The sequence below is a fragment of the Grampus griseus genome, assembly GCF_964374135.1.
Source record: "Grampus griseus genome assembly, chromosome: 16".
Taxonomy (NCBI): domain Eukaryota; kingdom Metazoa; phylum Chordata; class Mammalia; order Artiodactyla; family Delphinidae; genus Grampus; species Grampus griseus.
Genome location: NC_139010.1, coordinates 4378438 through 4405176, shown reverse-complemented (window position 1 = coordinate 4405176; position 26739 = coordinate 4378438). Strand labels below are relative to the sequence as shown.

The window sequence follows — 26739 nt, the reverse complement described above, 5'->3', positions numbered from 1 at the left end:
CTGAGCTTCTTTGGGAACTGACAGAAGCTGGGGTTTATTTGGAGTCGGCATCAAGGAGAGTCTGCAGTCAGCTCTGTTCTCCCTCCCGGATGACGCGGCTGAAGCAGCGTGATGCTGAGGATGGGCTTTGGGTCAAGTTCACTTGGGTTTCCAAGGGTCATTCTGGTAACTCCCTGTCCAGTCAAATGGGGACTTGAAAAAACTGGACACTGATTTTTTTTAAATCTCTAATTTAGCTTTACATTTCTCTGAGACTAGATGGCCATCAAAGCTGGATTCTGCATCAGCGGCCATCAAGTGCAGGGAGCTCCTGAGCCCTCGGGGTGCAGAACGAACCCGGGGAGGCTCGTCTCTGACGCAGATGCTACACTTGCGGTTGGTCGAGACACTGATGACACAAACACACGTCCTCAGACTGGGAAGCGAGAGGCTCCGTTTAATATGGCGGAAGGCTGCTCCGTGGTGTGGAGAGGGGCACAGAAACACACCCTCTACGCCACGCCCCCAGGGTGCCTCCCCAGCCCCACCCCAGCTCATCCGGCCTGTGGTAGCCTTGGTAACTGAGTGATCCGAGGCACTTCATCCCTGCAAATCTTTTCAATATGTTATTCTTCTTTTTTGTTTTAAATTAAAAAAAAATTTTTTTTGACTGCACTGTGTGGCATGTGGGATGTTAGTTCCCTGAACAGGGATTGAACCCACGCCCCCTGCAGTGGAAGCACAGAGTCTTAACCACTGGACCACTGGCGAGGCCTGGCCCTTACAATCTTGCCTGGTTGTTGGGACAATCGAGTAGCGAAGAAGGACTCTGAATACTGGAAAGGTCCCTGTCGTCCTAATGAGGGTTACCATACGCATGTGGCAGCTGTGTGCCAACAGTGCCTGTGGGGGTTACCTAGGCATCTTTCCCACCCCTCTAAGCCAGCAGGGTCCCCAGAGAGGGGTGTGTAGACCCCACGACCCTAAGCATTCAATACCCAGCCCGCGTTCTGACCATGCTCTGGAGTCCCCCGTAGGAGGAAACCTCTGGCAATGGGGACCCTGAGTGTCAGTCTCCACGGCAGTGACTTCTTACTGCGCAGCCACAGCAGGTCTTCCCACCATGTCTCAGCTTCCCAGGAGACACCTCAAGGGGAGACACCAGGATCAGTCACGGTTTTTCAAGGTTCCGGCTGCTGTCACATGCATTTCTCTTTGCAAATTATTAAACTGGCATTCTGGATTCATTCAGCCTATGATTTTAGTTCGAGTCTGCCCCTGAGAGAAAATTTAGCTTTGATTTGCTGACAACAAAACAAAGCAAAGCAAAGCATGGGGAAAAAAAATAAACAAGCAAAAAAAAATAAAAATGTATTTCCCTGGGTTCACAAAGCTAAGGATCAAGTCTTGGGTCGTGATCAACTCAGTGTGGTAACGAATGTCCTGTGGCCTGTTTTTCCCAGGTCGTCACCCCCATCATCGTGGTTACGTGTGCAAGATATTTCAAACATAAAACCTAGAAGATGGGGCTTCCCTGGTGGCACAGTGGTTGAGAGTCCACCTGCCGATGCAGGGGACACGGGTTCGTGCCCGGGTCTGGGAGGATCCCACATGCCGCGGAGCGGCTGGGCCCGTGAGCCATGGCCGCTGAGCCTGCGCATCCGGAGCCTGTGCTCCGCGACGGGAGAGGCCACAACAGTTGAGAGGCCCGCGTACCGCAAAAAAAACAAAACAAAACAAAAAAACCTATAAGATGTTATACAAGTGCCCATGCACCCTCCACTCAGCTTTTTCAAATCTTAATATTTTGCAACCTTGGCATTTGATGTAGATTTTTCTCTTAGCATGTTTCAAAGTTTTATTTTACTGTTATTGAGAGTGCCACAAAGAACTCGTTTTTTTTCTGGCTGCACTGGGTCTTCGTTGCGGCACGTGGGGCTCTTCATTGCGGTCTTCTCTCTAGTTGAGGCGCACGTGTGGGCTCAGTAGTCGTGGCACGTGGGCTCAGATGCCCTGCGGCATGTGGGATCTTAGTTCCCTGACTAGGGATCGAACCCGCGCCCCCTTCATTGGAAGGCAGATTCTTAACCACTGGACCGCCAGGGAAGTCCCTGATTCAGATTTTAAAATGAAACAAAACCTGACATGTAATCGTTGTAGGCCTGGGATGTCCTTCCCACCTCAAATCCCATCTTCACCAGCGGTAACCACTACCCTACATTTGGTAAATCAGTATTCCTATGTATGTCTTCAACGAACTACATGTGTACATCTTCACAAATAACACAGAGCCGTATTCTGCATATATTCAAAACGTGTATGGGTGACACTGCACTGTGCTTTGCTTCTCCGCCTTTGGGAATGCACCTGTCTTGACATGCACGGCTCTATCTCATTCACACCCACTGCTGCACAGCTGTCCCTTGTAGGAACACACCACATCCAATCCCTTTCTGCTGATGGCCAGTTTCTCTCTGTTAGGAATAACGCAGCCATGGACACTGTCTTTTCACATATGTGAGGAAGTTTCTCTGCATCATTTGCCCACAGGGAGGACGACTAGATTTACTGGCTTCAGCAAGCTGATCTCCAAAGGCTGTTCCCAGCTTCATCTCATCCACAAGGGTTCACACGGCTCCATATTCTAACCGTCTCTTGATAGCGTCAGATTTTTACATTTTGCCCACCAGGTTGGTATGAAATAGCCTCTTATTATTCTAATTTTCATTTCCCTGATTACTAGCGAGGGCACACATCTTTTCATATGTTTATGAGATGATGAGATAGTTTCTTCTGTTAACTGCCTGCTCATACCCTTGTCCACTCTCTGTTAGGTTTTTACATCATTATTATTGTTATTATTTTAATAAATTTATTTTTTTGGCTGTGTTGGGTCTTCATTTATGTGCGAGGGCTTTCTCTAGTTGAGGCGAGCGGGGGCTCACGGGCCCAGCCGCTCCACGGCATGTGGGATCCTCCCAGACCAGGGCTCAAACTCGTGTCTCCTGCATTGGCAGGCAGACTCTCAACCACTGCGCCACCAGGGAAGCCCCATCGTTATTATTTGATGATAGGAATTTATATATTCTGGATAGTATCCTTTGTCAGCCATATGCACTGCAAAAATCTTCAAGTCTGTGGCAGACCCTGTAATTCTGTTTAAGATGTCTTCTGTCAAACATATTTTTAAATTTTGGTTTCTCAAACTGTGGCCCTGGGGTAATGTTCAGAAAAAGGGTTTCTAACCTAAGGTCTCTAATATAATTTAGTAGGTTTTCTTCCAAATATTTTAACTTTTACAAATGCTTTTAACATTGAGGTTACCCATCTACCTGCCTAGACATATTTTTATGAATGGTATGACTAAGTAATCTCATTTTTTCCCATATGGTTAGCCTGTTGTCCCAGTGTCGTTTAACCGTTTGCTACGTCATTGCCGACTTGTGCTGTCACTGCTGTCACACCACATTTTATGTGTGTACGCTGACCCCTGGTCCCCTCCTGCTCTGTGCGTCTCTCTGTACTCGTCTCCCACTGCTGCCTGGCTGTGGCTCTGAAGCAGACCTTCACATCTGACAGGTAAGCTGATCCCCATGCGGTGTTCCTCAAGACTTCACGGGCTATTTGTGGCCATCTGCTTTTCCTTATGAATTTAAGGATCAGGTCTTTAAGCACTGTATGATACTGCACTGAATTTATAGATTAATTTGAAGGGAATTATTATAATCATTTCTTTATAATATTGTTTTTTTAACGTCCTTCAGTTATGTTTTGTGATTATCTAATTTTCTCCATAAAAGCCTTACACATCTTGCGTTGCATTTGCTCTTAAGAGCCTTACAGCCCTGTTGCTACAGTGCACGGGGTCTCTCCTCTTACATTTGCTCACAGGCTACTGCTGGCCCTGGCTTGTGGCTGTGGACCCTGCACTCGGCAACCTCACTGAGCTCTCTTAGTTCTGAGAATGTGTAGGTTCTCTTGGATTTTTCCATTCATCAACTCATCCACATTTTGTCCTTGGCTTTACACTTCTACATCTGCGGTTCTTGTCTTAATAAGGCACTGCTCATGGCGTGCAACACAACATGCAATAAAAAAGGTGGTAGAGAACACCCTTGCCCTGGCCCCATCTTCAAGGTGAATGCAATTAGATTTTCATGAAGTGTAATGTTTGCCACAGATGTTTTACAGACACCTTTAATCAGGTTAAGGAAATTCCCTTACAAGTGCTAAATTTTATGATTTTTTTTCCCCTTGCATCTATTAGGGGGATCATATAGCTTTTCTCCTTTAATCCGTTGAGAAAGAATACTATATTAATATATCTCCTGCTGTTCTATCATTCTTGCATTCCTAAAATAAACTCTACTTGGCTATGGCTTTTTTCAAAAAAAATAGAGCTCTGTTAGATATGCTAGTATTTGGCTTTGAATTTTTTCAATCTATAACCATAACAGTCATTGATCTACAATTTTCTGTTCTACTTTCTTTTTCCAGTTTCACAGCAAGGCACTTCTGTTCTCAAGAAGCAAACAGGGCAGCTCTCCCTTTTTTCCTACAAATTCTCTAAAACAGTCTGTGTTCTATGCAAACCCACGTGAGCCTTGTGAACCCGGGGAAGGCAAACTTTTTATCGCTGAACATGTCTTTCATGGATTGTATGTCTTCATAGTTTTCTATTTCTTGAATGACTCTGGTAATTTTCATGTTCCTAGAAAATTAAGCATTCCATATAAGTTTTTAAATGTATTATATTTGCATAAAAGTATGCTTACAATTTTCTTACGATCCTTACAAACTCTACCTATAGTTATATTTGCTCTTTTATTCCTGATATTATTTATAGTTAATTAATTAATTAATTTTTGGCTGCGTTGGGTCTTCATTGCTGCGCGCGGGCTTTCTCTAGTTGGGGCGAGCAGGGGGCTGCTCTTCATTGTGGTGCGCGGGCTTCTCATTGCGGTGGCTTCTCTTGTTGCCGAGCACGAGCTCTAGGCGTGTGGGCTTCAGTAGTTGTGGCATGTGGGCTCAGCAGTTGTGGCTCACGGGCTCTAGAGTGCAGGCTCAGTAGTTGTGGCACACGGGCTTAGATGCTCTGCGGCACGTGGGATCTTCCCACACCAGGGATCGAACCTGTGTCCCCTGCATCGGCAGGCAGATTCTTAACCACTGAGCCACCAGGGAAGCCTTCCTGATATTTTTTAATTGTAGTTTTTATTTTTATCAGTATTCTTAGAGATTTCTAATTTTTGAAAATCAAGCTTTATATTATCCTCTTATTGTTTCTTATTTTTCTAGTTCATTAATTTTTTCTTTTTCCTTCATTATGTCCTTCCTTCTATTTTGAGGTTTACCCTGGTTTTTTGTTTCTCTTTGTAACTTCTTGATTCACAGAGCTGCCCTACGGCTTTAAATCCAACTGAATTCAATCACTGGAGAAACAAAGGCAGTTCTGTACTCAACAGAGAGGAGGGTAGGGTGAACCGGGGAGAGGTGCCAGTAGGTGTAATGAGTAGCTTTAACTCTGGGACAGAGCGACGTGGCACCTGCCTCTACCCTGCACCAAGGTACACACGTAGGGCGGTGCCTGGGGAGATGGACAGCAAACAGAGCTCTGGGCTACTCTGACCTCGCTCTCTCCAGCAGACCCAGCACCTGAAAAGGTGCCAGTCTCCACGTGTACCCTCAGTCCAGGTGAGATAAACCAAAAGGGCTCGTGTGGGGGTCAAGCTCAGACAGTGGGGCCAGGAGGGTTCAAAAGCCAAAAGAGGGCTTCCCGGGTTGCACAGTGGTTAGGAATCCACCTGCCAGTGCAGGGTACGTGGGCGTGGGCCCTGGTCCGGGAAGATCCTGCATGCCGCGGAGCAACTAAGCCTGTGCGCCACAACTACCGAGCCTGCGCTCTAGAGCCCGCGAGCCACAACTACTGAGCCCGTGTGCCACAACTACTGCGCCCGTGTGCTACAACTACTGAACCCGCATGCCACAACTATTGAGCCCTCACGCCTAGAGCCCGTGCTCCACAAGAAGAGAAGCCATCTCAATGAGAAGCCCGAGCACCGCAACAAAGAGTAGCCCCTGCTCGCCGCAACTAGAGAAAGCCCACGTGCAGCAACTAAGACCCAACGCAGCCAAAAATAAATAAATTAAAAAAAAAAATAAAGAACCGATCAAAGTAGACTGTCACTTCTCAGGCTCTCTGCCCCCTGCTTGTACATGGAGCTGTGTGTGTAGGGGTGTTACCACACAGGGACCCTGGGATGCAGGCTCTGAACAGCAGGTGACCCAGATGAGGCCCCGAACGCACCTTCTGCTCCCTTCCCTCACCCCCAGGGAATGCTGACATGATTTCCTTTTCAAAGGAAGAAAGGGGCAGGTCTGCTGTTTGAGTGATTGTGCCCTGGTAGCTGGACACAGCTGTCCCCACAGGAGGTGGAACTTCCCATACAAGCTGTGGCGCCAACCATGGGCTGGGCAGACTCCTCAGCAGGGAACGCCCTGCTTTGCCAGCTGCCCTGGCATGGACTCACGGTCACCACAAAGCTCGGACAGTTTGTGAGTGCCAGACTCTCCCAGCAGCATGTTATTAACATGCAGATGCCTGGGCTCTGCCCACGTCAGTAGGTCTGGGTGATGCCTGGGGGTCTGAGCTTTAGAAGCTCTCCCTGTGCTGCACCCCTCAAGCCCTCCCACCTGGAGAGTCGGGCCTAAGGCCTTTGAATAAGGCCCCAGCACTCAGGGCCCTCTGGAAGGAGACCAAGTCATAGCTGGAGGCTGGATTCACAGCAACGGGCCGTGCACCTGAACCTGGCCACCCCTCTCTGCTCTTCCGAGCAGGAAGAATCCTCAGAGCCTCGACCTCAGGTACCTCTGCTCCGACACAAGGAAAACAAGGGGTCGGTTTCACACTGCCATCTCCATGGGACGTTTGCTCTGGAGGGTCTGGGGAGGATGGGCGGGCCGGGGGATAAAATGGGAGTTGGAAATGGAATTAAAATTGAAACAAAGCAGGAAGGAAAAAAAAGAAGGCTAGCAGCTGTTGTATAATGTTCATTTAATTAAAATACACTCTTAATAATCCTTCAAACAGTGATGATGACATAATATTCCACCTAATCAACTAATTTCTGATCAGTCCTAATAGCTAAAGAGCTTATTCTACAGAGGTCTTTTAAAATGGAAGAGAACCAAATCCTAAGATATTTTAAAACCTCTGCAGGACCCATCTGAAATTAAGCTTCTTAAAAACCCAGTTGTCAGGAGATTTCAGCAAGCCCCAGGAATCACGGCAGGTCCGTCTCACTCTGAAATTCTCGGTCTGAAGTCGCGTTCTGGTGCCCTGTGCTGTGTCTGACACAGGAGTGTCTTCTTAAACCAAGGACCTACCCTTCCCGAGACACCAGAAACGGGAGCCTGTCGTATTTACTGCTCTCCCTTTGAAGCCCTCCGATCCCCTGGAAAAGCCAAGGGCTCCAGAGGCTGAAAGGACAGCGGACAGTCCCGAGAACGGGCTCATTGCTGCGCAGTCACTGCAGCACCAGCCATGGAAAACACACACCACCCTGAACACACAGGGTCCTCCCCTCGCCCCGAGGGGGCAGACGTCCGGTTTCCACTTGCTGCTTTCAGCCAGCACCTTTTGGTGAAAGAGAGATGTTTTCTCCTCCAACAAGCATCACCTGCCCTTTTGCCTCCAGTTTTACAGACACTAAATTTTAACTGAAAACTTTTTCAAGAGTCAAGGGCTATTGAAAGTTGTGAAAATAACAGCCGTGGATGAGGCCATCTGAACTTCTTAATCCCTCCAAGCTCACTTCAGGCAGGACCTCCGGCTCACCGCCGGGGGTGGGGTCAGTGCAGAGAGAGGCCACCCAGTGCTCGAGCCTCTCATCCCTCCCGATGCCGGGAGCCGCCCTCTCGGGACGATGAGAGACGCGGGTCCCTGCCCCACCCCCAGACTCGGGGCATCTCTCGGAGCCTCAGTCTCCCTTCCGGACCGCGCACTGGGGTTTCCAAGCTGCTCTCTGCACTGCTGTGAAGACACGTGCTCCCTGCTGTCTCAACAGAGCCCTTCTGGGACTTAGTCAGGGGCTTTCTTCTCTGCCCTGTGTCTTTCTCTTTCTGCAAAGCCGAGTCAAATAACTGACTTTGTGTGGCCACTTAGCAGTGGTTCTGACTTTTAAGGACGTCGACATACTGCCAAAGATGATGCTTCTGGGTACTTTTCGAAGACAGTTAACTGCACTATGTTGCTGTTTTTTTAATAATAAATTTATTTTATTTTTATTTATTTTTGGCTGTGTTGGGTCTTTGTTGCTGCGTACGGGCTTTCTCTAGTTGCGGCGAGCGGGGGCTACTCTTCGTTGCAGTGCGTGGGCTTCTCATGGCGGTGGCTTCTCTTGTTGCGGAGCACAGGCTCTAGGCACACGGGCTTCAGTAGTTGTGGCACGTGGGCTCACTAGCTGTGGCACACGGGCTTAGTTGCTCTGCGGCATGTGGGACTTCCCAGACCAGGGCTCGAACCTGTGTTCCCTGCATTGGCAGGGGGATTCTTAACCACTGTGCCACCAGGGAAGCCCCTGCTCTATGTTTTTGCTTGTTGTACAAAGATCAACTTTTCACTTAATGACACTGTTATTAGTAATCAAAGGTTGCATTGGACCCATTTCCTCACAAGGACGAAAGGCAAACAGATCATCCTGTCACTGGATAAGTATTGATACAGGATGTAAACTGGAAGCAAAAGAGTCACTACTTTAACTCCCCTCCTTGGCCCCAGCCTATCAGGGGTTCCATAGAAAGAAACAAACAAACACCCAGCACTTGACTTGGCATGGCATGATCCCATCCACTCCAACAAAAGCCAGGATGATGTTTGGTTCCTTTAGACTTTGCTCATGTCAAGTGTAACTGCATCCTTTTGGACTCTCAGGAAAAAAAAAAATTAACTTCTAGTTAATGACAGAATGATAAGGTTATTTGATAAACGCTCCCCGACACTGACAGTTACCGATGTATGTTCGGTGCTTCTGACTCTGTAACATCGTGGAATTTCTTCTGTACACACCTGAAGAAGAGTACACCTGTCTTGGCAACACAAAAATCATTCCCCTCTCGGTCCTTTCTTACAGATGTTTTCGGTGAATTGCGGAGCCCCAGAGGCGAGTCCTGCTTGGCCAAAGACAAACTCCTTTCCCTAGACCCTGTCATGGTCACAAATAACCATGACTTAGTTCTGGCCAATGAACAGTAACAGAAAGTCTGCAGGGGGCGTCCAGAAAAGATGGATTTTGCTGATAAAAGCAGAGAGTCACTAAAGAAAAGGCCATTTCTGACCCCCTTGCTTCCTGCCTTGAAAGTGACCAAGATGCATGGAGCTATGGCAGCCTTCTTGCAACCACACGAGGCAAAAAGCATGAGGCAGAGAACCCAAAATGCGGAAGAGGGTGGTAAGGGAATCAGAAAGAGTTCCCAGCCCAGTTGAAGCAGCCTTAGAGGACGACCTCCAGACTTCATGTTAAACAATTTAATGTCTTTTTTGCTTTAAGTATCCTAACTGATAGAATAAAATAAACGAACAAAATCAGAATGGCTTCAGGCTTCTCAGTGACAGAACTAAACAGAAAACAGTGGAACAACGTATACAGAGTTGCAAAGGAAAAACAGACCCGCCGCAACAATTCTATGCGCTGTGAATTTACCATTCTTGTATGAAGGGAACGGAAAGCAGTTCTCAGGTAAGCAAGCCAGGAAAGTGTTTCAATTACCTGAGCCATCTGAAAAACCACGTGAAGATCTACTCTCAAAATAAATAACTACATAAACCAACCCCAGAACTCAACTTACGACATGAAATGTTAGGATGCATTAAAACTATTTCAGCAGTATAGCCTAGTAGACGTGTGTAACTATGTTTATACAAATGAAAAATTTCTTAAAAGAAGATATTTAATAAAATATAATTTTGTTAAATAATTACATAAAATATAATATTAACAATAAACAGTATCTAAGTCCAGATAAATCAATAAAACCATAAAGTGGGTGGGAGAAAGTATACACATATTCATTCTTCATCTTAAAATATATATTGTTTTATTCTTGGTATTTATCCTTAGCATTAAACCAACATTTCTCTAATTTTCAATGTTTCTGTTGAATTTTTGTAAACATGAAAAATTGCAACTAGTTGAATTAAATGTAGGAAACAAACTTTCTTAACCCCTGGAGAAAAAATAAAACTAACAAAACTAAGGACCAACAAAGAAGAACACATTTTCCATTAAGATAAGAATGAAAATGGTAGAAAAAGCAAGGAAGCAGGAAAAAGTAGAATGACATAAAAAAATTAAAGACCAAACACGAAAATAGTTTTGTCCTATTAAACTTCAGACTGTCACGTTGATCTAAAAATAAAAATACACCACTAGGTTGCTTACAAGAGGCAAACCTAAATCAAAATGACACCCCAAAAATGAAACTCAAGGAAGACAAAAACGGGACTTCCCTGGTGGTCCAGCGACTAAGACTCTGTGCTCCCAATGCAGGGGGCGCGGGCTCGATCCCTGGTCAGGGAACTAAGATCCCGCATGCTGTGCGGTGTGGAAAAAAAATTTTTTTTTTAAAAGTAAAACATATAGAGAAAAGGAAAACACTAGATGCAATGCCAGAGAGTCATTCTATGCTAATAAGGGTACACAATATAATTTCTATTCCCCAAATCACTGTATTCAAACATATCCAGCTAATACTCAGAAATAAGCAGGTGTCACAAAATTGCAGCAGGTACTTCAAACTCTCCTGTCAAGTGGACGGTAATAAGAATCAAGAGGTTTTGAATGCAGTTAATCAGGTTGGTTTAATGCGTAGATTCTGAATTTCTGAAACAATGACAGACACTACTGGCCTTTAAAAAAAACACCCATCAAATATCGATTGACCCAGGGACAACAAGAGAAGCCAACGCAATGAGAAGCCCGCGCACCACAACGAGTAGCCCCTGCTCGCCGCAACTAGAGAGAGCCCGCGTGCAGCAAACGGAAGACCCAACGCAGCCAAAAATAAATTAATTAAAAAGAAAGCTAGATTTAAAATGTTCCCTATGTAGTACTGAGTGAAAAAAGCAGGCTGCCCAACAGCAAATGCAGTATCGTGTTGTTTATATAAAACGACATGCATCTAACTACTGGAGGATACAGGAGACAGTTCAGGAAGGATCTACTCTCTTAGCGATTTTCAAATATACCGCATAGCAGTGTTAACTACATCACATCCCCAGAACTTGTTTATCTTATAAATGGAAGTTTGTACCTTGTGATCACCTTTATCCAATTCCTCCGCCTTCTACCCCTGCCTCTGGTAACCAAATCTGATCTCTTTTTCTATGAGTTTTTTTTTTTTAAGAGTCCACATATAAGTGAGATCATACAATATTTGCTTTTCTCTGTCTGAATTATGTCACTTAGCATAATGCCCTCAAGGTCCATCCATGTAGTCACAAATAGCAGATTTCTTTCTTTTTACGGCTGAATAACATCCCATATTGTGTGTGTGTGTGTGTGTGTGTGTGTGTGTGAGAGTGTAACGCTTTCTTTATCCTTTCATCCATCAATGGACATTTAGGTTGCTTCCATGTCTTGGCTATTATAAATATGCTGCAATGAACACGGGGGTTCAGATTATCTCTCTGAGACAGTGATTTCGTTGCCTTTGGATGTATACCCAGGAGTGGAATTGCTGGGTTCTATGGTAGTTCCATTTTTAATTTTTGGAGGGAACTCCATGCGTTTTTCAGAGTGGCTGCACCAGTCTACATTCCCACCAACAGTGCACGAGGGTTCCCTTTTCTCCGCAAACTCACCAATACTTGTTATCTCTGGTCTTTTCGATGAAAGCCAATCTGAGGTGTGAGGTATCTCATTGTGGTTTTGATTTGCATTTCCCTGATGATTCATGATGTTGAGCACCTTTTCATGTACCTGTTGGTCACCTGTATGTCTTCATTGGAAAGATGTCTATTCAGGGCCTTTGCCCTTTTTTTTGGCGGTACGCGGGCCTCTCACTGTTGCGGCCTCTCCCGTTGCGGAGCACAGGCTCCAGACGCGCAGGCTCAGCGGCCATGGCTCACGGGCCCAGCCGCTCCGCGGCATGTGGGATCTTCCCGGACCAGGGGCACGAACCTGTGTCCCCTGCATCGGCAGGCGGACTCTCAACCACTGCGCCACCAGGGAAGCCCCTCTGCCCATTTTTTAATAGCATTATTATTATTTTTTTGTGTGTGATTGAGTTACATGAGTTCTTTATATGTTTTGGGTATTAACCCCTTATCAGACACATGATTTGCAAATATTTCCTGTCGGTTGTTCTTTCATTTTGCTGGTTGTTCCTTTTGCTGTGCTCACCACCTGTTTATTATTGGACCCTCGACCTTGACCTGCACGCTCCGTGACCTCCATCCTTATTTTCTCTCTATTGCATTTAACATTGTCTTATTCCACATAATTTGATCATTTATTTTATTCTCTTCTACTTTCACTCCCTCACTGTAAGCTCTATAAAGGCAGAGATTTTTTATCAGTTTTGTTCATTGCTGTTTCCCCAGTGACCAGAAAAATACCTGTCACATGGCAACCACTCAAATCCTTGCAGAATGAATACAGGAACGCAAGAATCAAAAGAAATCAACACTGAATAACATAAAATTTTGAATCCAAGTGCGATATTCCTATTGGGATATTCCCTTTTTTAACAGACTGAATTTCCAAAGACATGAATTTTCTCTCTTCTCTCATCATCGTCAGATGGAGGAAATCATGGTTGATCCAATATAGTTAAGATGAGTGTTGACGGTGGTGGGATTGGCATATATATACTCATAATGTATAAAACAGATAACTAATAAGAACCTGCTGTATAAAAAATTAAAAAAAGATGAGTGTTATTTTAAGTCTGTACTTTTAATTTTACAGATTGAAAAGGGGATCTGGGTTCTTGCAGATTCCATCACTAGCACTTACCACCTCAGAGTACGTGTGGACGGGTCAGTTCCACGAGTGAGCAGGCAGACGTTCTGGGGTAAGAGTGTGGGTACGTCCACTGACAACACTGCTGCTGTCAAGCTCAAAAGAAAAGTTAAAAGGAATCCCTGAGGTCACACTGTCTCAGAAACGGTGAAATGGGGGCCTAAATGACTGACGAGGTTGAAACACATTTTATACTGCTTTGGCTATTTCCTAAAATATACAAAAGATTTTTTTTTTAATGGTTCCATGGTGATGGTGAAGCAACTCATTTAAAAGTGTGGCTCAAACAGGATGGTTTGCTCAGACCCACAGAACAAAGCAATACTCTGCTGACCCCATTTGAATTGCTTTGATTTCTTGTGAAATAGGTAGGATTGCTGTTTCAAAGGTGTTTCTCCAACTGCTTTTGGTCAATAATGAAACCCTCCAATTCGCGCTGCAGTGAGAAGACCCAGGTGCCCCTCAGTGTAACAGGTGTCACACGCGGGAGGCTGAATGTCTGCCCTCCACGCCACCTACACGTCGGGAGCAAAGCTCAACAGAATAATGGTTCACTCTCTACTCAAAGCCGATTTCACAAACTCACATGCCACTAGGCACATACAACAACAATACAATTACATCCTAGATTTGTGTCGTTATTGGCAGTTTATGAAGTCCTTTCATAGACATCTGAGCCTAAGAACAATGTGTAAGATGGGCAGGGCAGGCATTGTTTCGTAGATCACAAGTCCAGGGTTTAGAGAGATTACTTCCACCTTCTGGGAAGTGGTGGGAGTCTGGGAGTAAGCGGTAGAGCCATTAACAAAAGCTACCCTTCCCAACTTCAAGTCCACTGCTATTTCGATGCACTCTCATTTGGAACAGACACTGCGGCTCAGGGCAAAATTTATGACCTGTGAACTTTATACTAAATTTAGTTCCAAATAAAATACTCAGTTTTTTTTTTGCTCTCAGTGATAGTCAAGTTCCTTGCTGTAGACCAACCTACCTGTTGAAAGCAACTAGAAATTTTTGATGAAACACACCAGAACATCTATTTGAAGGCACTGGAGTTTATTTAACAAGGCAGCCTGGGGCTGTAGGGCCAGGTGCCAGGAAGGAACAGGAGCCCTAAGAATGAGTCAGACGCTCTCTGACCCTCCTCCCCCAAGCAGTGTGGAGGCCAGAGGCTGAACCAGCCCGGAGAAACGATGGCTTTGCAGGCGGCGGCCACGCTGGGCTCCTGCCAGAGGCATGGGGCTGGGGGTCAGGGCGTCGAGGAAGAGGGCCTCTGATAAACAGCCCAGACTTCCAGGGAGGATCCCAAAGGGCTGCTGCCCAGCAGCACAGAGATCTGGATGCTCACCAGCTCTCTCACAGAAGACAGAACCCCAGCTCTATTCCAGCTCAATTCCAGCCTCGATCAAGGCCATCTGCCCTATCTTAACTGCCTGCCAGAGAGCAAAACTAGATCCTTTTCGGAGGATGAAAACATCAGCTACGGACTTTAAATATCTCCGTATCTGTTCATACACAACAAAATACAATAACTGAAATTAAAATTCAATCGGTGGAGTTGAAAGCAGAATAGATTTTCAAAGCAGGGGAAAGAATTAGTGAACTGGAAGGAAGGCCAAGAGAATTATGTCCAGATTGAAGCTCAGGGAATGAGAAAGGATAAAAAATATGGGAAAGAGTGTAAAGGGGGACACAGGACATGTGGAAATATCCAGGGTGGGGAGAGAAGACGGGGCGCAAGAAAACGGACTCGGACGCAGGAACAGGCACAAGCCCCACCCAGGCTCAAGCCAGGCTTAAGCATCCTCAAGGCAACTAGAGGACAAGGTCAAGATGCCTTCGAAAAGCAACGATAAGACCAACAGTTGCTGTTTCTCCAGGGACAGTGGAGGCCAGAAGACGAGTAAATGACGACGCGTGAGCGCAGAAAGTAACCGTCAACTTGGAAGTCTCTATTCGGTGAAAACGCTCTTCAAAAATGAAAGTGAAATAAAAGGTTTTTTCAGGCAAATGAAAGGATAGAATTCATTGCCAACAAATTGGCACTAAGAGAAATACATAAGTTGGATGAGAACTGGGGAAACAGTCTCGGGGGAAAAATGAAAAGGTAAGAAATGAGGCAAAATGGAAATAACAATGTGCGGGTAAATCTAAAGGATGTTTACTGCAAAACAACAATAAAAGATGTCCAGTAGGGTTTACACATAAAAAGGGAATTAAACCATGTGACAGTAAAGCATAAGAGGGAGAGGAGGGGAAGTGGTCTGTGCATTATCCAGGAGAAGACAAGAGTATTCATTTATATTAGACTCTAATTAACAAGCTAACAGCTGGGGAGATACTTAATCCAAAGGAAGCACGAAAGGACGGGACAAGGAACAGGTGGGACGAATAGAACCCAGAGAGCTAGACGCTAGTGTTATAACCCCCAACAGCCCACCAGCACTTGCGCTAAACGGGAAAGGACTAAAAACTCCAATTAAAAGACAAGACTGTCAGAGGGATCAAAATCCAAAATCCAACTATCTGCTACTTATAGGAGATACACTTGAAATATATATAAGGACACAAAACGACTGGAAGTTGCAAAAACACTGAATTAAAGCAAGGTGGTGTGTCTGCACTGATGCTGAACAAGACAAAAGCGCTACTAGTGATACAGAGGGCACTCCGTAACGACAAAGGGGCACAGTCCCCACGAACACAACAGAAACTCACCAACAGGTCTAAATACAAAGGCTAGAGAGAGCTCCATGAAGCCCAATGCAGAGCGGGGTGTCACCCCTCCTGCTTCTGCCCCCCGCATGGCCAGCTCCTGGAGTCCACAGATGATGCTCCCGTCATCGCTGGGTTCCCAGGGTGACGGTGGGAAGGGGCACCAAAGATAAAGACACAAGACTATATTGCTCATTTAGAGCGATCTGACCATTTCTGCCCCAGTGCTAACCCGGAGGCACAGCTGGGAAACGGGGCCACAAGTGTGGACAGGCACTCGGGGATGAAGCTTTGCACATGTTTGCTCACGGTCTTTCCAGAGACCTATGCTGGGCCCTTCAGAGACGCTAACACAGACACAAGCTGGATCGCTATTGTGGAAGCCTTAGACTCTCTCCCAGGCCCAGAGCATTCTTTTTTTAAATTTTTTTTTCAAATGAAGTATAGTTGATTTACAATGTTGTGTCAGTTTCTGCTGTACAGCAAAGTGATTCAGTTATACACACATAGACATCCTTTTTCATATTCTTTTCCATGATGGTTTATCAAAGGATATTGAATATAGTTCCCTGTGCTCTACAGTAGGACCTTGTTGTTTATCCATTCAATATGTAATAGTTTGCATCTGCTAACCCCAAACTCCCAATCCATCCCTCCCTCACGCCCCCTCCCCCCTGGCAACAACAGCTCTGGTCTCTATGTCTGTGAGTCTGTTTGTTTCATAAATAAGTTCATTTGTATCATATTTTAGATTCCACATATAAGTGATATCATATGGTATTTGTGTTTCTCTTTCTTACTTATTTCACTTAATATGATAATCTCTAGGTCCATCCACGCTGCAGATGGCATTATTTCATTCTTTTTTATGGCTGAGTAATATTCTAGTCTGTGTGTGTGTGTGTGTGTGTGTGTGTGTGTGTGTGTGTGTATACCACATCTTCTTTATCCATTCATCTGTCGATGGACACTTAAGTTGTTTCCATGTCTTGGCTGTTGTGAATGATGCTGCTATGAACATTGGGATGCATGGATCTTTCTGAATTAGTTTTGTCCAGATACATGCCAAGGAGTGGGATTGCTGAATCATATGGCAACTCTATTTTTAGTTTTCTGAGGAACCTCCATACTGTTTTTCCATAGTGTCTGTACCAACTTACATTCCCACCAACAGTGGAGGAGGGTTCCCTTTTCTCCACACCCTCTCCAGCATTTGTTATTTGTAGACTTTTTAATGATGACCATTCTGACCGGTGTGAGGTGGTACCTCATTGTAGTTTTGATTTGCATTTCTCTAATAATTAGCGATGTTGAGCATCTTTTCATATGCCTGTTGGCCATCTGTATGTCTTCTTTGAGGAATGCCTATTTAGGTCTTCTGCCCATTTTTCAATTGGTTCTTTTATTTTTCTGTTGTTGAGTTGCATGAGCTGTTTGTATATTTTGGAAATTAAGCCCTTGTCGGTCGCCTCATTTGCAAATATTTTCTCCTGGTCTTTAGGTTGTCTTTTCATTTTGCTTATGGTTTCCTTTGCTGTAGAGAAGCTTGTAAGTTTGATTAGGTCCCATTTGTTTATTTTTGCTTTTGTTTTTATTGCCTTGGGAGACTGACCTAAGAAAACAGAGAATGTTTTGCTTATGTTTTCTTCTAGGAGTTTTATGGTGTCATGTCTCACATTTAAGTCGTTAAGCCATTTTCAGCTTATTCTGTGTATGGTGTGAGGGTGTGTTCTAGCTTCATTGATTTACATGCAGCTGTCCAGCTTTCCCAACACAACTTGCTGAAGAGACTGTATTTTTCCCATTGTATATTCTTATCTTGTTTGCTGAAAATTGACCATAGGTGTGTGGGTTTATTTCTGGGCTCTCTATTCTGTTCCATTGAGCCATATGTCTGTTTTTGTACCACATTGTTGTTTTCTTTTATAAATTTATTTATTTTTGGCTGTGTTGGGTCTTCATTGCTGCACACGGGCTTTCTCTAGTTGCGGCGAGCAGGGGCTACTCTTCATTGCAGTGTGTGGGCGTCTCATTGCGGTGGCTTCTCTTGTTGCGGAACACAGGCTCTAGGCGCACGGGCTTCAGTAGTTGTGGTGCATGGGCTTAGCTGCTCTGCAGCATGCGGGATCTTCCCGGACCAGGGCTCGAACCTGTGTTCCCTGCATTGGCAGGTGGATTCTTAACCACTGCACCAGCAGGGAAGCCCCACATTGTTTTGATTACTGTAGCTTTGTAGTATTGTCTGAAGTCTGGGAGGGTTATGCCTCCTGCTTTGTTCTTTTTCCTCAGGATTGCTTTGACAATTCTGGGCCTTTTATTGTTCCATATAAATTTTAGGATTATTTGTTCTAGTTTTGTGAAAAATGTCATGGGTAATTTGATAGGGACTGCATTAAACCTGTAGATTGCTTTGGGCAGTATGGCCATTTTAACAATGTTAATTCTTCCAATCCAAGAGCATGGGATATCTTTCCATTTCTTTGAATCGTCTTCAATTTCCTTTATTAAATGTTTTGTAGTTCTCAGAATACAAGTCTTTAATCTACTTGGTCAGGTTTATTCCTAGGTATTTTATTTTTCTAGATGTGACTTTAAAAGGGATTTTTTTTTCCATTCCCTTTCTGATATTTTATTGTTAGTGTAAGGAAATGCAACCAACTTCTGTATGTTAATTCTTGTATCCTGCTACTTTGCTAAATTCATCAGTTCTAATAGTTTTTGTGTGGAGTCTTTAGGGTTTTCTATATATAGTATCATGTCATCTGCATATAATGACAATTTTACCTCTTCCCTTCCAATCTGGATACCTTTTATTTCTTTTTCTTATCAGAGTGCTGTGGCTAGGACTTCCAGTATTATGTTGAATAGAAGTGGTGAGAGTGGGCATCCTTGTCTTGTTCCAGATTTTAGTGAGAAGGCTTTCAGCTTTTCACTGTTGAGTATTATGTTGGCTGTGGGTTTGTCATAAATAGCTTTTATTACACTGAGATATGTTCCTTCAACGCCCAGAGTATTCTTTAATCGAGATGCAGACAAGGCCTGAAACGGTCCCAAAAGAACATATAAAGGGAAAAAAAGAGTGGTCTGGTGCTAAAAACTTGGAGTTGGCTTTATAAAAACACTAAAAGTAATAAAAACAATTGAACGAACAGAAAGCAAAGCGGCAGATGATGAATAATGGCATGGTTTTGGTCTGAATTTTGCACATAAGGTGCACGTTAGCCCCTGCACTGAGTTGGGGGGAGGTGTGAAGCAAAGAGCCTTGCAGTTGGCCCCCTCCCACTGCCTGGCCACACCGGCTCCTGCACCTGCCCGCCTCTCACGCCGGGACAGGGAGGTCACACTGATGGCGCACAGGCAGCAGCCTCACCTCCCTCAGGGCACGAGAACGTTCCAGGGGAACGGAAACAGCACATTCTGCCATTACACTGCCCTAGAGAACCTGAGGCGGGAAAAAGAGGAACAAAAGCCTCGGTTCTTCTCAGTATCTCGGGATTCTGTCCGCATGTGGTCAGCTGGGAACACAATTTCTCAGGAGTTTGGCTGCAAGCTACCAACACCCAGGCCTTCTTGCTTTCTGGGTGCCTTTGGGCCTCATGCCGAAGACTCCTGCCTGAAAACTGGGAGCAGACAAGACACTTGTGCAGAGCGGACGGCGAGGCGCTACGTCTAGAACGTACAACTGTCAGCAGGAACCTGGCCACCGAGAGCTCCAACCCTCCTTCCCTCTCCTCCCTGTGAGACCTCAGGCAGGTGGTCCCACGCCCCAGCGGTGGCCCGGCTCTCCCACCTGCCGTATGGACCGGGATAAAGCACATGTCACAATGACAGTAACGTCCAGGACTCCTGGGGAAGGGCTCCAGACACAGAGGGGCGCCTGGACAGGGGCCTCGGGCCATCTCACCTGCCTCTGCCCAGCAGGCTGGGGCCACCCTGCCTGAGCTGCCCTCCCGGACGTGGGCTCCGCAGTCGGGGGCCTCTGGGGACTGGCGTGCGATGTCACCCAGAGAAGAATCTCCCTGCTGACTCCGAAGGAGCCTCCGCTGACTGAATACAGTGAAAGCACATAAAAGCTGAGCGCAGGCCAGGACACCACCCAGTGTCCGACAGTGCGTGGCTGTGGTCATTGTGGAACAGGCGTTTAAGGCTCGCTGTCACGCCACAGCCAACCCACTGCCCCGACAGCCAAGATGCCTCCGAGGCCAGCAAAGCCCAGAGCAAGCAGCAGGCCCCGCTCCGGAGCGCCAGCCCCGCCGACCAGGACCCTGCCCACAGGGCCCCATGGGCTCGGAGCGGGTCCGCCAGGCCCCCGGCTGGCCCTTCGAATGGGGAGCAGGTGGGGCAGCGGCCACGCCGGAGGCTTGGTTGTGCGTGCTCATGAAACACGACTTCCGTAAGAAAAATGTAACGAGCAAACAAGGCTCTCGGCCCCCAAAATGAGAGCCCCTCCGGCACCCCGCTGACAAGAAGCGGAGACGCCCTTCGGAGCTGGGCTTCCTCTTCCTCCCCCAGACCTGCTCTCCTAAAAATAAAGCAGAATCTCACAATAATGGCCTTCAAAGCTTCACGCCAAGCTGCTGAGTTTACGTTGAGAACTTTCCCTTGGCCTCAACAATGTTTACTCTTCCCAAGGAACAGTGAAGAGCCTGGACGGCATCCCTCTTACAGCCCTTCATCCTGATGAGCTGCTCTCCTAAGACAACCGACATCCACCCGGACGCTCCACCGGAGCAACCAGCACAGCCCATTACTGAAGGGCCTGCCCGCTGGATGACATCTTCTAAAAAACAAAAGAAAAGGAGAGAAAAAAAAAACAACCCAGCCCCTCACGAGTTCTGATCTCTGTTTGGGCGGAATTAAAGCCAGACATTTAAAAAACTGGTCAAAACAGAGTCCTTTAGTGATTCTTTTCAAGGAAACAAAACAAAACCTTATGACTGTAATTTATAAGCTGAGTCAACACAACATGTCCTTGATGGAAAGGCTGCCGGATAAACCCACCAGGTGTGGGAATTGCACCAAGTCCTCTCCCAGAGAAGGACCCTCGTGGGGTCGTGGTTGATTGAGGCAGCTCTGGTCTCAGGAGCAGTACTTCAGTTTTAGGCACAAAGATGTTTCAAAACCCTTCATTTTTAATTTCGTGAGAAAAGGGAAAAGATGGAACTCTCTAACGATTTAACTTTTGAAAGCCGAAGGAAATCTGTTTCTTGACCAAGTGGTTCTCATTTTTAAGGGACTTAATACATAAGTAAATGAAAACGAACAGGGCTGGCTGACGGGGGAGAGAAGAAAACAAGATAATGTTTCTCCCCCAAGGGTTTATTCGATTTTATTTACATAAACAATTTTAAAGTAAACCAGCGGGAGCTCTCCCCCGCAGACAGAACGATGTTCCGTAAACCCCCCGGGCTCCGCCCCACTTCTACGCTTCACTTCCCCATCAGACGCAACTCTGGACAAACAGAACACCAGAAAACAGAACACAGCACAAAACCCTTCTGAGCCGGATTCTGGAAAGGCTTTAGCAGGGAGACGACCCTCCCCTCACGACAGCTCTGCTCTAAAAAGGCAGCACAGCATCTCTGCCGGGGCTCGGCACCGCGTGAGGTCTGAGCCCCTGCAATGTTGGACTGGACTCCAGGTCAGCCTGGCTTTAAATTCACTCTCAGTGTTGGAGCATCCAGAGCTGGTCCTGGGCCGCTCTCCTCCCTGTCTCTCTTCATTGCCTGGGGGATGATGCCCCACATCATGGCTTTAAGTACCACCTGTGCACTGAGCGTTCCCAAACTCACATCCCCACTAAGACCTTTCTCCTGACACATTTCCAAACACCTACACAGCAGGTCTGCCCACCTTAGATGCTGAATGCACCTTGGACTTAACGTGTCTGGATTTCACCCTCTGACGTGTCCCCTAGACCTGCTCGCCCACAGCTCCTCCGTCTCACGAGGGGCCTCGCTCCGAGCCACCTTCCTCGTCTACCCATCAGCCCATCCTGTTGGCCCTGCCTTCAGAATACGCCCAGGTGTGACCGACTCCCACCTTCGATGCTGAGTCCCATTACCTTTTGCCAGGACAGTAACAACAGCTTCCAAAGGTGAGGCGGGGAGAAACAAGCTGTCTGAAAAGGCACCTTCTAAATTCCCATTGGTTTAATTTGCTTTTAAGTCTTGATAATTTATTTGAAATTTCAAATAACATTAAATGAGGTAGAAAATCTTTTTTTTTTTCTTTTTTCTTTTTGACTTCTCAACTGTACTTTCAAGACTAGGGTGGGCTACTGTCTTTCTAATTTCTAAGAGACTCTAAGAATTCCTGCATGTCATATCAAGTATTTCACTCACAGAAGGCTTTTCTATGCTTCCTCCTTCACGTAAATACTTTTTCTTGGCACATTCTTTGTTATATACTTAAAAAAAGGTAAACAGAGCATAACCCCAAAGTATGGGGTTTTTGTCTGTTTGTCTGCAAGGCTCTGAACCTGATTCCTTGCATCTACCCCGGAAGACAGTGAAGAAGGGGCAGATTGTAAGTAACCGTGTCACTTTCCAGTCCTGGGAGAACCCGACACAGAAGACTCACCTTGGGGGTTCCTCTGACCCCCCGTACTGCTTAGAGATCTCCCTTTCATCCGCCTTTGTTCTTTTATGACTCTTCATATTATTAGTGATTCACAGGGCACTCACCATACACTGGCCACTGGGCTAGGCAATTCACTCAACAAATACTGAGTTTACCAAGTGCCGGGAGGTGGCCGAATAACAAGCCCGGGTGTAGCCCACTGCTCTAATGAGTACATTCAAATGATCGTGTAAATAGGTAAGACACGTGCTGTGTAGGCGGTGATAAGGGTCATGGAGAAGGATCAGGTAGGGAGATGCTGGGGCCTGGGCCTCACTCCTAGGGCAGGAGGTCAAGGGAGGGTCTGGAACAAAATCTCAGGGGAGGAGGAGACAGCCCTTGGGAACATTTCTTTAACCCTCACGGTAGCGAGACCAGACGTCATCATGTTACAGCGCCTCATGAAAGACAAAGGCCGCAGGATCAGGAACTGGAGAGTCCCGATTGCGACCGAGGTCTGTATGACTCCAAATCCCTTGTTCTTAATTAACCTCCACCTGCACTGCTGTCAGATTTATCACAAGTGAAGACTGAACTCTACTGGGCAAGCATGTCCATCGGTCTATAGAAAGAGAGATACTGCAGAGCCCAAAACTACTGTATTTAGATAGGAAGGTCACACACTTTAACAGCCCTGTTAGATATGGAAGGAGACGGGATGGATGCAGAGAAGTAACTTGACCTCCTGAAACTGACAGTCAATAATATTGGTTGTTCTAAAGCTGATACTTTGAAGACAGACATGGCCTCAGTTCCAGGCATCAAATTGACTTTGGGGAGATTTTAATTTAGCCCAAACCCAAAAAACGTGGAAGGCATCCCAGCTGCTACTTTCACACATGCAAATGAACGTGACACAGTAGCTGGAACTAAAATTAAAGCCACGTAAAACACAGCCCACTGCGGGATTAATATTCAAACATCTGTTTGGACAAACTCGTATTTCAAAAACTGAAAAAAAAAAATATATATATATATAGTTTTGAGGACACTTAAGGGACTTGCAATGGAGACAGAACCCCGGCCCACACGTTGATGAGCCATCAGAAAGGACACCCTTTTCTCTCAGCTCTGAGGGAAGGTCACAGCAGGAAAACAGCTCTTAAACCAGTGAGGTGAAACCCACACCATCTCACGGAGATGTAATTCAAAGAGGTCAATTCCAGTCGCCAGGTACGATTTTTGTTTGTTTGTTTGTTTGTTTTTGCGGTACACAGGCCTCTCACTGTTGTGGTCTCTCCCGTTGCGGAGCACAGGCTCCGCGGCCATGGCTCACGGGCCCAGCCGCTCCGCGACATGTGGGATCTTCCCAGACCGGGGCACGAACCCGCGTCCCCTGCATCGGCAGGCGGACGCTCAACCACTGCGCCACCAGGGGAGCCCCAGGCACGGTTTTTGAGCTAGATTCTGCTAGAACCTGAACCTGCTCCTGAGTTTAGGCCAAGCCCCTCTGAAAAGCCACGCTGGCCCTTTGTGGCCTTCAGCCATTGCTCGTCACCACCAGGCAAGTTATGGACATTGCTCTCCGTGCAGCAAGGACAACCTTCGTGTCCCGTCCATGAGCTGCGGGGAGCGGCTGGCACAGACTGGCTGTGGTGGGCCCACGAGCCTGGGGATGAGGGTGGCGGGTACGCGTGCGTCTGAGACCCTCCCGTGACGTGCAGGCGGCTTCAGGACTCTCCCGGAGCCCGCGCGGTCCCTGGACCCCTGCTCAGCAACCCCTATTCCACATGGGTGTTTACCAGTTACCCGGGCTGACTTGAAGCAGCAGCCTGGCACAGGGGCCGAGCAAAGCTGCCTTAAATATAAATTAATGGGTTACAGGGAATATTAAGCAAAGACAATCTTCTGGGCTGGATTCAGAAAAATGATGAGATTCTTAGTATCATGTGCAATATATATGTTTATATTATCAATCATATGTTTCACATATTATATCTCTCTCTCTCTCTCTCTCTCACACACACACACACACACACACACACACACACACACACACACACACACACACACACACACACACATCCTGAGTCTGAAAGAACTGTAATTCCACACACCTGTGAGCTGTTCTGGGTACACAGAGCTGACTACACCCCGCCAAAAGCTTGGTAAGGGCAGGGAGACAGCGCCTATGTGGTTAGGTGGTGCTTACACGGTTACGAAGTTCCCCTGAAAGCACAAGAGGAAAATCCTCTTTCAAGGCGTGCTATCTAACTTAGAAAACAAAGCCAAGCGTCAACACGTGTTCACGGGGAGCTTGGTCGCTCTTGTCTCTCTTCAGCTCACCTGCCCCTCATTCCCGGGAACTCACACCCAGAGAAATGGGACCCGGCTGGCCCTCTGGGGGACCAGGGCTGCCTGTCACGGCCCAGTTGCTGGCCTCCTGCCCAGATGCCTCCAGCTCAGGACTCACCTGGACTTCCGTCACCCGGGTGCCCTGAACGTGCTGGACTGGAGCAGACTGTCCAAGGGCAGTGCTGCCCCCTCACTTCCTGCCACCCTGTCACCTCCCCATCCGCCAGAGCAGGGGAGGCTTCTCTGGCTGGAATCCTGGGACCCGAGTGCAGCGTCTCAGTTGCGGTGGACGTGGCATCCACATACCTTTATGTGATGGATGAAGGGCTCTACAAGTAGCCAGGTGTGCAGGAAGGCCTAGCGGCACCCAGGGCAACAGCTGCCCTCCAAATGCGGCTCCTTGTTTTTTAATACGACAAGACTAACCGTCTAAGGACCCCACTGTGGACGCCTCCCAATCAAAGATCGTTACCAGCAAGGTTCAGAGGTACAGAGTGGCAGTGAGGGTCATGCTATCACTTTCCTAGTCAGTGGTGACAGATGCACATTTGAGCGTCTGCAGGCCTGAGAACCCCCAGGTCCCCGAGGAATCTAGGGAAGGACATAGAGCAGAGCCTCCCACCAGCCCCAGCACTCCAAGTGGGGAGGTGGCCCCGGGCCCCCGCCTCTGAGTTCTGCTTAGTTTAACATCGACCCTGCGGGGCTGTTTCTTTCCCCTTTCTGGTCTCTAGAACATTCCCAACGAAAGCTTCCCAGTAAGCAAGACTTTAGCACTTCCTCCCATTGAGCTTGTGAACGATGCAAAACTATTTTGTGAATGGATTTTAAAAACAACGAGGGACCAGTACAGAGGAGGGCAGTCACACCACTTTCCCTTGGTGACTCTCATGCTCTGACCAGCAGCCTGCGGCCTCTGGACATGCCGGGCGCGTCGTGAGGACTGGAACCTGGCCCGAAGGAGCCCTTTCACATCCTGCGGGTGAAGTTCCTTTACCATGTGCCTCGGAATTTTCCTAGTTTTCCGGCCCCATAAAGACACGGCACATGCTGTTTTGCAGAGCAACAGAAAAAAGGAGCATCCCGGGGGAAGCTACTCACTGTGAGGTAGGAAGTGGCCAGGGTGGCGCCTGGCCGCGGGCTGACACTTACTGGTCATGCCTGGTGTCGGGGACGGCTCTGTCCATCTGCAGCTTATCGCTCTCCACTTGGTTGAACTTGTTGCGGGCATAGGGGTCCTGCCCGGAGCGGACCATCGTCCCGCCAACGTAAGCCTCCTGGTTAAAGTCCCGCCATCGCACTTTCCCTGCAAGGAGCAGAGCACAGGGTGTGGGACGAGGGCACGAGGGAGCAGAGCGCTCGGCCCCAAGGCCACGCGTCAGTGCGACTTCAAGGAACAGCGCCAGGGCTGCCGCTGCTGGCAGTTCTAACCAGCAAACCACCTGAGAGCAGGCAGCATCATGCCTGTAAACTGGCAACAGTTTGCAGCGTGAAAGTTAAAACCAAGACTTCGAGTATTTGTCCCTGAACAGAATTCTACGCCAATCAAAGTATCCCTGAGAATGGCATCACTGACACTCCGTACAAAAGGAGATACGCTCTGCTTGTCCCACCTTTCCAGGGATTACAGTAATGCCAAAAAGCACCTCAGACACGGTGACAAAGATCCTGAACAAATGAAAGTAAGGCACCCCATCGTGTGACACCAGGCGGCACAAAATAAGTGTTTACACAAAAATAACACCCCCAAAGAACAGGACACCAAAACAACCCCGGAGAGACCTCCTCAGAGGTACTTCCTGCAGCCACTGCCACATCGACCCCTTGACATGGTACGTGAAGCCTTTTCTGGCACACTGACGTCCTGGGACACACACGCCCTGGCAGCCTCACATCTTAGCACATTCACACCCTGGCACACTCACGCCCTGGCACACACCCCCTACACGGTCACATCCTTGTACACTCATGTCCTGGGACACACACGCCCTGGAATGCTCACACCCTGGCACGCTCACCCTGATCACATTCACACCCTGGCACACACATCCTGCACGGTCACATCCTTGCACACTCATGTCCTGGGACACACATGGCCTGGAATGCTCAC

At 47.1% G+C, this 26739-nt stretch overlaps 1 protein-coding gene across 2 annotated transcripts in view; it reads right to left on the bottom strand.

The window, feature by feature from the left end:
• GALNT2 (polypeptide N-acetylgalactosaminyltransferase 2) overlaps positions 1-26739 on the bottom strand; it is a 181402-nt gene that overhangs the window by 39084 nt on the left and 115579 nt on the right. For both annotated transcript variants that reach the window (XR_014297933.1, XM_082674349.1), the window contains exon 3: positions 25782-25935. Coding sequence is in view for 1 of the 2 variants with exons in the window: in XM_082674349.1 (XP_082530475.1) it covers positions 25782-25935 (154 nt within the window). In the remaining variant the exon portion in view is untranslated. The remainder of the gene's footprint in view (positions 1-25781; positions 25936-26739) is intronic.